This window comes from Scyliorhinus torazame, chromosome 8, assembly GCF_047496885.1.
Source record: "Scyliorhinus torazame isolate Kashiwa2021f chromosome 8, sScyTor2.1, whole genome shotgun sequence".
NCBI lineage: Eukaryota > Metazoa > Chordata > Chondrichthyes > Carcharhiniformes > Scyliorhinidae > Scyliorhinus > Scyliorhinus torazame.
This window is the reverse complement of record NC_092714.1, coordinates 183,228,957-183,243,379: the sequence shown is the minus strand read 5'-3', so window position 1 is coordinate 183,243,379 and position 14,423 is coordinate 183,228,957. Positions and strand designations below refer to the sequence as shown.

The 14,423-nt window shown below is 44.8% G+C and overlaps 1 protein-coding gene across 1 annotated transcript in view; it reads left to right on the top strand.

Annotated features, from left to right (window-relative positions):
* LOC140428295 (cadherin-22-like) overlaps positions 1-14,423 on the top strand; it is a 1,238,550-nt gene that overhangs the window by 832,249 nt on the left and 391,878 nt on the right. Inside the window, exon 7 of the mRNA XM_072514610.1 lies at positions 8,464-8,717. Within this exon, the coding sequence (XP_072370711.1) occupies positions 8,464-8,717 (254 nt within the window). The remainder of the gene's footprint in view (positions 1-8,463; positions 8,718-14,423) is intronic.

Here is a 14,423-nt window from a genome sequence, read left to right as displayed (position 1 = left end):
ACAATGTTGACTCTGCCTGATTATCCCAAATTTTTCCAAGTGCACTGCTAAACATCTTTAACAATAGCTTCAAACATTTTTCCTCTGACAGATGCTATCTCAATGTCTTTGTCAATAAAAGAGTTGCATTTGCAATTGGAGCCTTCCATGAAACAAGTGAATTTAAAACCAATGTAGGTACCTCACGACTCAATTCTTTTAAGACCCTATAATGAAGTCATTCATGATCCGAGCTCTTGTCAGCCCAGCAGCTCCAATAATTTACTCAGTACCACTCCCTTGGTGATTGTAATTTTCCTGAGTTTCTCCCTCCCTTTCATTTCCTGATTTACAGAAATTTCTGAAATGTCACTTGTATCCTCGATCATGAAAACTAATGCAAAATACCTGTTCAATTCATCTGCCATCTCCTTATTCTACATTATTAATTCCCCAGACTCGCTTTCTATAGGACCAAAGCTCACTTTGTTAACTCTTTTCTTTTTTCAGGATCGAGAAAATTCCCAACTAGCATATTCTTCTACTCATTTTTTTTCCTTCCTGAACAATCTTTTAGCCATTCTTTGCTGTTTTTTTATATTCTATGCAATCCTCTGATCTGCCAACCATCTTTGAACAAACATTCTGGGGGCGATTCTCCGAGCCCCGCGCCGGGCCGGACAATTGCCGTAACCACGCCACGACGCCCCCACGCCGACGCGCGATTCTCTGAGGTGCGGAGAATTGGCGCCATTTGTGCCAGAGCGTTTGGCGTGGCACTGGCCGCGGGCCGCTGGAAGCGGCGGGGCTGCCAATTCTCTGACCCGGATGGGCAGAGCGGCCGCGCCGATACGACAGAGTCCTGCCGGTGCCGTTCACCCCTGGTCGCTGCCGACGGGAACTCTGCGGGAAGGTCGGGGGCGGCCTTTGGGGGGGGGGTGCGATGGGGGCTTCTTCGCTGGGGGGGCCTCCGATGGGGTCTGGTCCGCGATCGGGGCCCACCGATCGGCGGGCCGGCCTCTCCCCCGCCGGGTCTACTTCCTGGCTCGGCCGGCCCCTGAACGCCGACCCCACGTTGGTCGGGGCCAGCGTGCAAAAGAAGTCCCCCGTGCATGCGCAGGTTGGCTTGGCTCAACTGCGCATGCGCGGGTTGGCACGGCGCACATTTGGCACCGTTTAAGGAGGCTGGAGCGGCGTGAAACGCTCCAGCGCCATGCTGGCCCCCTATGGGGGCCAGAATTGTACGTAACCGGGCCGGGTTCGCGCCGTCATGAAACGCGATGGCGTTCACAACGGCGTGAACTCTTGGGTCCAAAATTGGAGAATCGCCCCCCAAATCTCTTCAAATATGTTCCTATTTTGTAGCATTTTAGTTAACGACAGATGGTGGGCCCATCCCTTGGAATTTTCCTTTCTAATTGGAATGCATTCATTCTTTGTATTCTGAAATATCCCCTGAAATATCTGCCATTGCTTCTCTATTGACCTATCCCTTACACAAAAATGCTAGTTCACTTTAACTAGCTCTGCTTTGATGCCTTGATAATTGGTCTTATTTAAGTTTAAAATACCAGTTTTAGACCCATTCATCTCTCCCTCAAACTGAATGTAAAATTGAATCATATTATGATCGCTGCTCCCTAGGGGTGCCTTCATCATCTCGTTGCACAATACCAGGTCTTGTTTAAAATTCTCCTTAGAACATTCTATGAATTCCTCACCTAGGCGACCTTTGCCATCTGATTTATCCAGTCTACATGTAGATTAAAATCCGCCATGAATATTGCCACACCTTTCTAACAAGCACCCATTATTTCTTCCTTTGTACCCTGTCCTACTGCATGGTTACTATTAAGTGGCCTGCACACCACTCCCACAAGTGATGACTAACCTTTATCATTTCTCATCTCTATCCAAACTGTTTCTGCATCCTGGTTCCTGAACTTCTGTCATCCATCACTATTGTGCAGATACAATCATTGCTTAGCAGAATCACCTTTTCCTAGCTTCCTGTCCTTCCTAAATATCATGAATCCTACAATATTTAGGTCCCAATTTAGGTCAACCTGCAACCATGTCTCTGTAATGGCTTTCAGATAGCACTTATTTATTTATATTTCCACGATCAGTTCATCTGTTCATTAGTTCATCTGGACTCAAGAGGTGAAGTGAGAGTGACTGTCCTTGACATCAAGGCAGCAGCTGACAGAGTATGGCATCAAGGAGCCCCAGCAAAACTGAAGTCAATGAGAACAAGGGGATCAAACTTCCCACTGTTTGGAGTCATATCTTTCACAAAGGAAAATGGTTGGTGGAGGTAAATCATATCAATCCGAGGACACTACTTCAGAGTTTTGTCAGGGTAGTGTCCTAGGCCCAACCATCTTCAGCTGCTTCAACATGACCTTCCTTCCATCCTATGTCAGAGGGGGGATGCACCTTGAAGATTGCACAATGTACAGCACCATTCGTGACTCCTCAGATAATGAATCAGTTCATGTCCAAATGCAGCAAGACCTGGGCACTATCCAGGCTTAGGCTGACAAATAAATGTTACATTCGTGCCACACAAATGTTAGACAATGACAATATCCAGCAAGAGAGAATCCAACCAGCTGACCTTGCTGTTCTGTGGCATTAACATCACTGAATCCCCACAATATCAACATCCTGGGGGTTCCCATTGGCAGAAACTGACTGGACTAACCATTTTGATGCTGTGGCTACAAGGGCAGGTCAGAAGCTTGGAATGTTGCAGCATGTAACCCACCTCTTGACTCCTCCTTGCTCACCCCCTACAAGGCACAAATCAGGAGTGTGATAGAATACTCGCAACTGCTTGATTGAGTGCAACTCATACAATATATAAGAAGTTCGACACCATGCAGGACAAAACAGCCGACATGATTGGCACCCCATCCATCACTTTCAACATTCACTCCTTCCACCACTGATACAAAGTGGCAGCAGTCTGTGCCATCTGCAAGATGCACTGTAGCAATGCACCCAGACCCCTTCAACAGCACTTTCCAAACCCACAATCTCTATCACTTGGAAGTACAATGGCAGCAGATGCACATGAACACTATCACCCAAAAGATCCTCCCTAAGCCACTAACCATCCTGACTTGGAAATATACCGCTGTTCCTTCACTGTCACTGGATTAAAATCCCGAAACTCCCTCCCTAACAAAAATGTGGGTGTATCTACACCACATGGACTGCAGTGGTTCAAGAAGTCAGCTCACCACCACCTTCTCAAGGGTACTAAGGGATGGACAATAAATGTTGGCCAAGCCAGAGTTGCCCCCGTCCCATGGAAGGATTAAAAAATGTGCTTTGTCTGGTTTATTCTTACTTTTGCGTACAAGTTAACAGATGGTTCCCTTTTCATCCTTGCATTTTTGATAGCTCGTTCTAGTCTCAAATAACACAGGTGCTCTAAATCGTCTTCTTCTATTCCCACTTCTACCACCGTGTTATGGCTTTTAGTCTATATTAAGAACAACACTCTGGTGGCTGTCTGCCGTAAGTCTCCAGTATATTGAAAAGTGTCAGCTACTTTCTCAGAAGACATGGTATTTTTATATGAATCGGTCTACTGGTCAGTATCTACTCAACCTGATATAAACTGTCACAGGGATGAGAGAAATGTTAAAAGAATCCAGAAAATGGATTCAGTATTATTGGATTGAAGTTGGATGGGTAAGCTGATTACAGTGCTCTACCCCTTCCAGAAAATGATCACGTTGCCAGGTCTTTGTTCTTTGGTGATAGACTGTGGTGTCCATTAATAAAGCTTATAACTGGAAAAATCCTCCACAGATTCAGTCCATTCTGTGTTATACTGAGGCTCTCAGATTCTACGATATTGGCAGCATTTGTTTGACATAAGATTAAAATTAGTTCTGTTCAGTATCAACATTTATTTGTTCTTTTGTGACTACTTTGGTTCATTGAGGGATAACTTGTCACTGCGGCACTTTATGCAAACTATCTACATCTTGAAATGCACTAAACCAATGGAGTGTGTGGCAAGAAGAGTGTGGAACTGCAGTTGCAGAATTGGGTTGTTTTTACTTCCATAATTATATTATATTTCTTATCTGTCACAAGGTTTTAATATTATTGGAATTAATCTGTACCTACCTATGTTTAAAAATAAGATATAAAGAGATAGCACGTGACATGTGTGGAGTGTAAGGTGTGAATGCATCGTGTGTCCTTGTGTATCTACAAGTAGCCCATTTGCAGTGTCAGAATATGAAGTCTTTGCAGCAGGAGTTCTCTACATTTGAGTGATAATTGGCCAATGATCTGCAGCTTCAGAATTTGGTGATAATAGAAAAGTAAAAGATTGGCAAATGGTTAGTGATGAAGATCTTCGAAGAGTTCACAGAATGAACATGAAGGACAAGGCAAAGCCCCCAAAAAATCAAATTAAGTAGTTATGAAGTGTAATCGCTGTTGCAATGCGGAAGTCAATATGCCACAACAAACCCCCACACACGGCCCTGTGATGATGATCTGCGATGTGTGTTAAAACTCCCGTTAATGTTACCTACGAGAGCGTCTCAAAACCCTGAAGGATAACTTGAAGCACTGGCCCTTAGTGGTGTATTTTTGTTTGGAAGAATGTGAGGAACAATTTAAAACCAGTGAGGAATCTGACCACTTGTGTGAACAATTAATGAAGAATATTTAATAAAGTAAAAGAAAACACATGACAAAAGATGAATATACACTCTGACACTTAAGTACATTGATAACTAAACGCACCATGTTATCTGAAATTACCTCTTATTCCCAAAATATACCCACATTCCCTCACTCACTAAGACACCCCTTTTCCCAGGTAACATCCAATTTCAGGAACTATATAGGTCAAATCCAGCTAATAGTTACCACACAATACTGCTTAAATGACCTAGTCTAGGAAAACATCCCTTCATGGTTCAGCAAAGGCACAAAACTACGTATTTTAGAGGAGGATATCTGCAATCTGCCATGGCTCTAAATGTTAGCTGGAACAGGCTGCCATGATTCAGATCACAGATGGAACTAGGGTAGTACTGCTGCCTCACAACACCAGGCACCTGGGTTTGATTCCAGCCTTGCGTGGCTGTGTGGAGTTTGAACATTCGTCCCTTGTCTGCGTGGGTTTCTTCTGGGTGCTCCGGTTTCCTCCCACAGTCCAGTGCAGGTTAGGTGGATTGACAATGTTAAATTTTCCCTCAGTGACCAAAGATTTACAGGTTAGGTGAATTGGCCATGATCAATACGTGGGATTATGGGGATAGGTGGGGGAGTGGGCCTCGCTAGAGTTGGTGCTAAATGGCCTCCTTCTGCACTGTAGGGATTCTATGATAACTGGCTTTTCTGATTGTTGGATGGAGAACTAGCTTGTTTCCAAATGAGGATGCTAGCAGTTATACTGTTCCGTCTCTTTGATATTCCACCCTGTGGATTCAGCTGTCTATACCTCTCAATTTTTTTATCTTTCGAAGTTACCATTTGTATAGCCCCACTGACTTCTGGTGCACAATGTTTCTGATATGACCATTCACACCTCAATGTCTCGAGACACCTGCTAATCTTGTCACTGGGCAAATCATTTCTCATTATTCCTCTAGACGCCTGCTAGACAAATTACTTGACTGATATTTTGTTTTCATCTCAAGTTCACCTGTTAGCCTATTTAATTTTCCAAATTCCCAACAAGTGATGTTGATGGATGGACACAATGATGAATCCCATGTTCTTCTTTAAAATGGCACAATAAAATTGTTTACATTCACCCCAGAGAGCAAACATAACCTCAGTTTAACATCTCAACGCCTCCAATATTGCAGCAGTCCCTCAGTACTGCACTGGAGTGCCAGCTCACGTCTCTGGAGTGGGACTCCATCCCTCAAGCTTCTGACTTAAAAGTGAGAATGCCACCAACTGAGAAACAGTTGACATATATAAATTGATCATTACGTCTTCATTCTTGGATCTTATGCTTCTAATTATAAACCCCAAATTAATTTGGCGTTTTTCTGGTGTTATCTATTGACACGTGTGCTTTTAGAAAATTATCTCCACACACATCATTCAATGCCATTCTCTTTCGTGTTTATTTCTATTCCTTGTGCTTATCCCTCAACAACTCACAATAAATTGCATCTGCCCTGTAACTGCTCATTCTGCTGATGTGTTTTCCCACCAGCGCAGAAGGACTAAATAGGATTTACTTGTCTTTTAAAATTATGATGGGCTAAGAAAGAATTCACAGGGAAAGACTGTTTCTTCTGCAGAATCACTGGTGGGGGGTTCATCAATTATTGATAAAGAAAGGAAAAAAGAAGTCGGGAGAAGTTTCTTTACATAGGATTGTTGCAGCATGGGATGTTTTGCTGCAGAGATTGAGGCAGGGTCAAGTTGTTTGTGGGCTGTAGAAAGTGCATTCATTTGCATATTGCATTTGTAACTTGTGCACAGGTAATGATATATGATGTGGGCACCAGACGTGCACTCCTGCACGACTGCAGTCACAGCAGGTAAAAGCAGTAGATTACTTCAGTTAATTATTTGTTTGAGTTACCACGTGTGTCCTTATTCATACATAACAACATCACATGGGCCTCTGAAGCCTGCCACAATCAGCAAAGGTCAGCAGGCTTGTGACCTTGTGGGCTTTATACAAAATGCTCTTGGTCCCTCGACAGAGAAGTCCTCATACTTATACCAAATATTAATTAAGGATTTTGCTATATTGCAAACTGTGTCAGTAATGGCTGCTACAGTTCAAGCTCTTCTACAGGTGGATCACCAGAAATAGTCCCTTCAATTTGTATTGGGCTGGGTTTTCCTTTGGGAGAATATATTCTCCTGCCGGAGTTGAATCGCTTCTAGTTTGTGCTGGCGCTAGGAGCTGCACCAAGAAGTGGTTCACTCTACCTTGCCACGCAAATTTATGCATGATGGGAGTTACAAGGCATTACATTCCAAATTCCGCTATCAGGCTTCCTGCTCATCCAGCCATGATTGCCATTTTCTGATCACATCAAAAGCAGTTAAGTGCTTTCTGCTGAGAATAAAAGAGGAAGTGAATGCAGGTAACTCCTAGATATTTATAAATATTGAGGATAGTTTCAAAGTAGAGTACTTGAGATGCATGGAAGCATGAAAGGAAATGAAAATGAACAATCCAGACACCTGGTTGTCTGGAAGCTATTTATTAACCTGCCACTTGCAGCCTACTAAAAGCTTTTTCTCTTTGAAAGTTATTAGACGCCTTGCAGATCATAGGATCTGAGGGGGTTTTAAGCGTTGTGATATGGTTTTGGCTTTCTATGAAGTAACAGCTGCTGCGTTCTACAACTCTGTCGGAGGCAGCAGGTGTAAGGGACAGGAGAGTGAGAAAGCAGTGATCTTTCACTGTTTCTGCCTGGACTGCTCATTTGCTGCCAGGCAGGGGTGGCTGACATGGAGAGGGTCTCTGTTATGAGGGGTCACTGATGGGAGTCTCTGATATAGGCGGGGGGTCTCTGATGGTGGATCTCTGATATGGGCCATTCTCTGATCTGGGGGGTCTCTGATGTGAGGTATTCGCTGATATGGGGGCCTCTGTCACGAGGATCTCTGATATGGGGGGTCTCTGATGGTGTATTTCTGATATGGGGGTCTCTGATGGAGGGTTTCTAATGGGGGTCTCTGGTGGGAGTTTCAGGTCAGGGGGTCTGGTGGGGTATCTGGTGGGGGTGTCTGATGGGGAGGTCTCATGGGGGGCAGGAGGTGGGGTGGGCAGGATTTGCATTGTGGGGGGGGGGGAGTGGGTCCTCTGATGGACCTTTGGGGCACCTACCTTAAATACATACCCTCATAGCCCACCATAAGATTCCCCGTGTCAAGACCACGCTGGCAAATACTTGCACCAATCCATGCCTGTGTAAATCCTGGTCCAGAGGGCTGGAGCATCATGGAGGTGTGGAGAATCCGATGTCAAACCTGTCGCGCATGGGGCAGGGCCCTCAACGCCACCGCCAGTGGGGGACCAGGGCATCACAACGGTATCAGCACCAGGCAGCGAGTGGCAGTGAATCTCTCCCATTATCTTTGCTTGTGGTGGATGCTTAATGAGGGAGGTAGATCACCGAACTTATCACGACTACCATATAAAATGAATCCGTCCATGGTCAACTCAAACAGCGTTGACTTATGGAATAGTAAAATAATCGACCTTCTCACACAATACATAACTACCTCTTCATAGGGCAGTACAATGAACAGCTATTCCTTACCAAAAGACCCAATTATACAATTTAAATGAAAAATACTTTGAAATGTATTTGACATCCCCGATACTCTGACTTGTGAAAAGATTGTATCGAGTTTTTCAACAGGGGACCCACTGTCACATTTTGACCACATAAGTGAAGATAAGAAGAATGATACAAGTGGTGGATAAGAAAAACTAACCCATTGCTGTCCTTCTTTCAGCCACTGGACTTTGAAACCAAGAGAACACACAGTCTGCTGCTGGAGGCAGTCAATAAACACGTTGACCCACAGTTTGAAAATCTCAGATCCTTCAAGGACTGGACCAGTGTCAGGGTGATGGTGAAAGATGTCAATGAACCACCTGAGTTCATCTCGCAGACGAATGTGATAGACGTTCAAGAGGATGCCCATGTTGGAAGTGTCATTGGCTCCATAACTGCACGAGATCCTGACTTAACAAACAGCCCCATCAGGTACATGTGTTTCCATTCTGGTTGCCTCAACTGTGTGTGGGATTGAACTTGAGCCAAATATCTGTTTCCCATCTATGTGATATAAATTTATATGTGTTGGAAATGCGTCATTCAATAAACGCTCTTTAATTCATCACATGAACAATTGAGCATAAAATTAAGGGTGAATATTTCAGTTATACAGGTGCGACCGCATCGTGAATATTTTGTACAGTTTTAAGGCAGGATGTTAATAAGGAGGTTTACTTGATTGATACCGGGAATGAAAAGTTTCTCTTATGGGGATAAGTTAGACAGACTGAGCTTGTTTCCACTGGAGTTTAGAAGAGTGGGGATGACTTGATTGAAGTTTATAAGATCCTGAACGGTATTGACAAGGCAGATGTGCAAAGGATGTTTCCTCTTGTGGGTGAGTCCAGAATAAGGGGGCAGTTTTAAAATTAGAGGGTGCCTTTATCGGGCAGAGATTCTTGTTTGGCAAGGGAATCAAAGGTTAACGGGGGTATTTGGGAATACAGAATTCAACACAAATAGACCATCCATGATCTTATTGAAAGGTGGAGCTGAAGCAAGGGGCTAAATGCCTACTTCTGTTCCTATTTTGTATGTTCATACCTTTGTAACCTACGTTAATTTCAGTGCGATGGGTGGTATTCTCCACTCTGAGTCAGAAGCTGATGGGTTCAAATTGGATTGGATTGGATTTGATTGGATTTGTTTATTGTCACGTGTACCGAGGTACAGTGAAAAGTATTTTTCTGCGAGCAGCTCAACAGATCATTAAGTACATGGGAAGAAAGGGAATAAAAGAAAATACATAATAGGGCAACACAACATATACAATGTAACTATAATAGCACTGGCATCGGATGAAGCATACAGGGTGTAGTGTTAATGAGGTCAGTCCATATGAGGGTCATTTAGGAGTCTGGTGACAGTGGGGAAGAAGCTGTTTTTGAGTCTGTTCGTGCGTGTTCTCAGACTTCTGTATCTCCTGCCCGATGGAAGAAGTTGGAAGAGTGAGTAAGCCGGGTGGGAGGGATCTTTGATTATACTGCCCGCTTTCCCCAGGCAGCGGGAGGTGTAGATGGAGTCAATGGATGGGAGGGAGGTTCGTGTGATGGACTGGGCGGTGTTCACGAATCTCTGAATTTTCTTGCGGTCCTGGGCCGAGCAGTTGCCATACCAGGCTGTGATGCAGCCTGATAGGATGCTTTCTATGGTGCATCTGTAAAAGTTGGTAAGAGTCAATGTGGACATGGTGAATTTCCTTAGTTTCCTGAGGAAGTATAGGCGCTGTTGTGCTTTCGACGTGGGTGGACCAGGACAGATTTTTGGAGATGTGCACCCCTAGGAATTTGAAACTGCTAACCATCTCCACCTCGGCCCCGTTGATGCTGTCAGGGGTGTGTACAGTACTTTGCTTCCTGAAGTCAATTACCAGCTCTTTAGTTTTGCTGGCATTGAGGGAGAGATTGTTGTCGCTACACCACTCCACTAGGTTCTCTATCTCCCTCCTGTATTCGGACTCATCGTTATTCGAGATCCGGCCCACTATGGTCGTATCGTCAGCAAACTTGTAGATGGAGTTGGAACCAAGTTTTGCCACGCAGTCGTGTGTGTACAGGGAGTAGAGTAGGGGGCTAAATACGCAGCCTTGTGGGGCGCCGGTGTTGAGGACTATTGTGGAGGAGGTGTTGTTGTTCATTCTTACTGATTGTGGTCTGTTGGTCAGAAAATCGAGGATCCAGTTGCAGAGTGGGGAGCCAAGTCCTAGGTTTTGGAGCTTTGATATGAGCTTGGCTGGGATTATGGTGTTGAAGGCGGAGCTGTAGTCAATAAATACAATAAATCCCACTCTAGGCATTTGGGCACAATGTTCAAGTTGATACTGTCATCTTTCAGACTAGTCTTTGTCTGAGTTCTCAGCTGGACAGAGAAGATCCCATGGCCTTGTCAAAGTAAATTTATTCCAAGTGCCTTAGTCAATATTTATCTCACGTTATCTGGTCATTACCTTGTTGCTGTTTGTGGGAGCTTGCTGTGTGTAAATTGGTTACGAGGTTGGTGCATGACTGGAGGCGGTTTGATACAACTGAGTGACTTTCTAGGCCACTTAAGAGAGAAGTTAGCAGGGCAGCACGGAGTGGATAGCACTGCTGCCTCAGAGCATTGAGGACCTGCGTTCAATCCCGGCCCTAGGTCACTGTCCGTGTGAAGTTTGCATATTCTCCCATGTTTGCGTGGGTCTCATCCTCACATCCCAAAGATGTGCAGGGTAGATAGATTGGCCACATTAAATTGTCACTTAATCGGAAACAAATAACTGGATGCTATGAATGTATAAAAATACTGAAGTTAGTAGTCAGCTATGTGGGGCTGAAATCGCATACAAGCTAGCTCAAGTAAAGACAGCAGGTTTTCTTCGGAAAGGATATGAGTGAATCATGGAAATTTGTAAAATTCTATGGGTGGAATTTTCCGATCTGGAAACTAAGTTCAGTGGCAGGCAGGAAAGTTGGCGTGTCTCGTGCTGGTTTATCTCCTGGGTCTGCATTGCCCCTCCAGGTTCTTTGTGGCGACAGCTAATACAAGAGAAGCGGCAGATGTGAGCAACTACATTCCGGAACAGGACGAGGGTGCCTTCAGCATTGCCTTTTGCCCAGCTCTAGATAAGAGCACTGCCAGTGATGCACCCATAGCCGGCCAGTGTTCACTGCTGCAGTGGAAATCGTGCGCGCAAATCTTGACCTTCATGAGGTACTGTTGCCTCTTGTTGCTCAGGCCCTTGTTCCTCAAGGCCCTGAGCCAACTCGCATTGGACCCTATTTCACGTCATCTGAATGAGAGCCATTAATCGGGCAGGGTTCCCTGCAGCCTGCATCAGCAATACCTCAGTGAAGATGTGAGTGGATTGAAGTGATCAATTTAGTGCGCATGTCCTTTTCAGGATCCCCCATCTCAAAGCCAGCAGGCCAGTGTTAAGCACCTCACTGGCCTCCATCTACACATGGCTTGCCAACCACACTCCTTCCAAGTAAAGGACATCCTTGACGAGCAAAGATGGGTGTTCCTCCTGGTCATACACAAATACTTATGAAGACATTGCTCTTCGCCAGGGTGATGAGAGTCACGTGGACATTATTCCATGTGTCTCCACTATCCTCAAGATTCTACAGAGAGACCATTGCCTTGGCACCATAGAAAGACTAACCACATGATATCTTCTCAGCCATGATAATTCACCCAGGAGGATGGAAGTTTGGAGTTATGATTTGGCTGCTGTCCACCAGATGAGCCACTTGAAGACATTCCACCTCCCATCCTCCCTTCATTCCTATCTCTGACTGCAGAAAATGGCACAGAATGATTGACAGCTCCACAGCTTGCTGGGATCTCGATGTTAGACCCATGAGTTGGTAATGAACGTGTTGCAATGCGGTCTTCACCATAGAGGGAACATAACTGAGCATCTTTGACATCCATTGCCTCATAATTATTTGGGTGTCCCTTTAGTCAGCCACATGTGCTGACCTTGAACTCCACCCAACCCGGTGACACGGTGGTTAACACTGCTGCCTCACAGCACCAGGGACCCGGGTTCAATTCTGGCCTTGGATGACTGTGTGGGATTTGCATGTTCCTCCTGTGTCTGCATAGGTTTCCTCCTGATCCTCCGGTTTCTTCCCACAGTCCAAAGATGTGCCGGTTAGGGGGATTGACAGTGCTAAATTGTCATTACGTGTCCACAAATGCACAGGTTAAGTGGGGTTACGGGGATAGGCCAAGGGAGTGGGTCTTGGAAGGGTGCTCTTTCAGAGAATCGATGCAGATTCAATGGGCTTAATGGCCTTTTTCTGCACTATAAGAATTCTATGGTTCTATTCCATGGAAAATACCCTCTTCCCACCTCAATTATGTCACTGACTGATGAACTGTTTGGAAAAGTGGTGCACGTCACACTTCAAATTAATTCCACAACCTACCATCCCCCTGCAATGCACCAATTTCCCCCAATAACCAAGACCCACCCAATATCACCATTCCTCTCTCCTCTGTCACATTCAAACCTATCTGTTGCATCCATAGAATAACAGTACAAAAGAAATAGGATTGCAGAAGGGTTTGGTGCAAGATTTTAAAAAATAAATTTAGAGTATCCAATTAATTTTTTCCAATTAAGGGACAATTTAGCATGGCCAATCCACCTACCCTGCACATCTTTTGGGTTGTGGGGCGAAACCTACACAAACACGGGGAGAATGTGCAAACTCCACACGGGCAGTGACCCAGAACCGGGATCGAACCTGTGACCTCGGCGCCGTGAGGCAACCGTGCTAACCACTTGGCCACCATGCTGCCCTCAGGTTTGGTGCAAGATTGACAGAGGTTTATTAAATAGGTCTCCTTTACAAGGTTTGGCATTAGTCCAAAAGCCTGCAAATTAGCTGATGATGTCATGCAAGTCACATGACTCGGATCTTAAAGGAACATTGCACACAACTACAATAACCTACAAATATAACATCCCTCCCCGTTTACTTCTCAGGTCCAACACAATATTTTTACATCGCCATTTACATCTATGTACCAGCGCAGGCATCATATTGTAGTACACAGTCCATAAGATAGACAATCAGCTGGGCATCATTTTCTCGCTGGTTGACTGCTCACTTCCCAGACTTTGTCATTCTCGACCTTCGATGTGTTTTCAGATTCTTCAATAAATGTCTCTCCCCTGGAAGGCATTACAGACTCTTTTACTGAGAGAAGACCAGCTGTAGTAGATTTGTCTGATGCTGTCTCTCCTGTAGTTAAACAAAAATTAACACAGTCAGGTGGAACGGAGACCGTTACCTCTTGAGGTAGTTCTGGCACTGGCAGACTAACGCATGTTGACAATAAATGATCCGCACGGCATCTCCGCATGTGTTCGCCTGTCGTTTGTTCTGTGTAGGATTGGACCAGTCTGAGCCAATACCATCACAGGGACCCACATATCACGAGCGGCGTAGCTGTGCACTGGCAGTGTAGCTGCAGACACTTGTTCTCCTTATTGAAATGAGCGTTTCCTTTATTTACTTTCTCGTCTCAAGTTCTGTGACTGTTGATTTCACTCTACTGCATCAGATGCCTCCTCTGGCAAGAGTAAATCAAAGGTAGTCCTCAGTTTCCTTTTCATTGATTGCAAATCTGGTGAACTTTGTGTAGTTGCATGTGTCGTATTTCGATATGTTGGAAGAAACATGTTCACACGGCACTGAAGTGAACTTTGGTCGTTTGAAGCCTTCAGTGCGCATTGCAAGGAGTGGACAAACCTTTCGGCTAAACCATCCGTGGATGGGTGATAAGGTGCTGACTTCATTTGTTGAACTCCACACATCTTTAATCAGTCTTCGAAATCTTGGGCTGTGAACTGTGGTCTGTTGTCTTCCACGGTCTGCTCTGGTTTTCCAAATTTTACAAATATCTAGGAGCGTTTCACAATGGTTTGTTCTATAGAGGTTCACTTCATTATGATCATCTCCCAAGCCACTTTGAGTGTGCATCTACAACGACCATAGACACGTGCCCTTCGACTGGACCAGAAAAGCCAATATGTAGACGTTGCCACGGCATTTTAGGTCACTCCTATGGATGCAATGGAGACAACGGTGGTGCATTCCTTACCTGCGATCATGACAGGCACAGTCCTGCTTTTTCTTC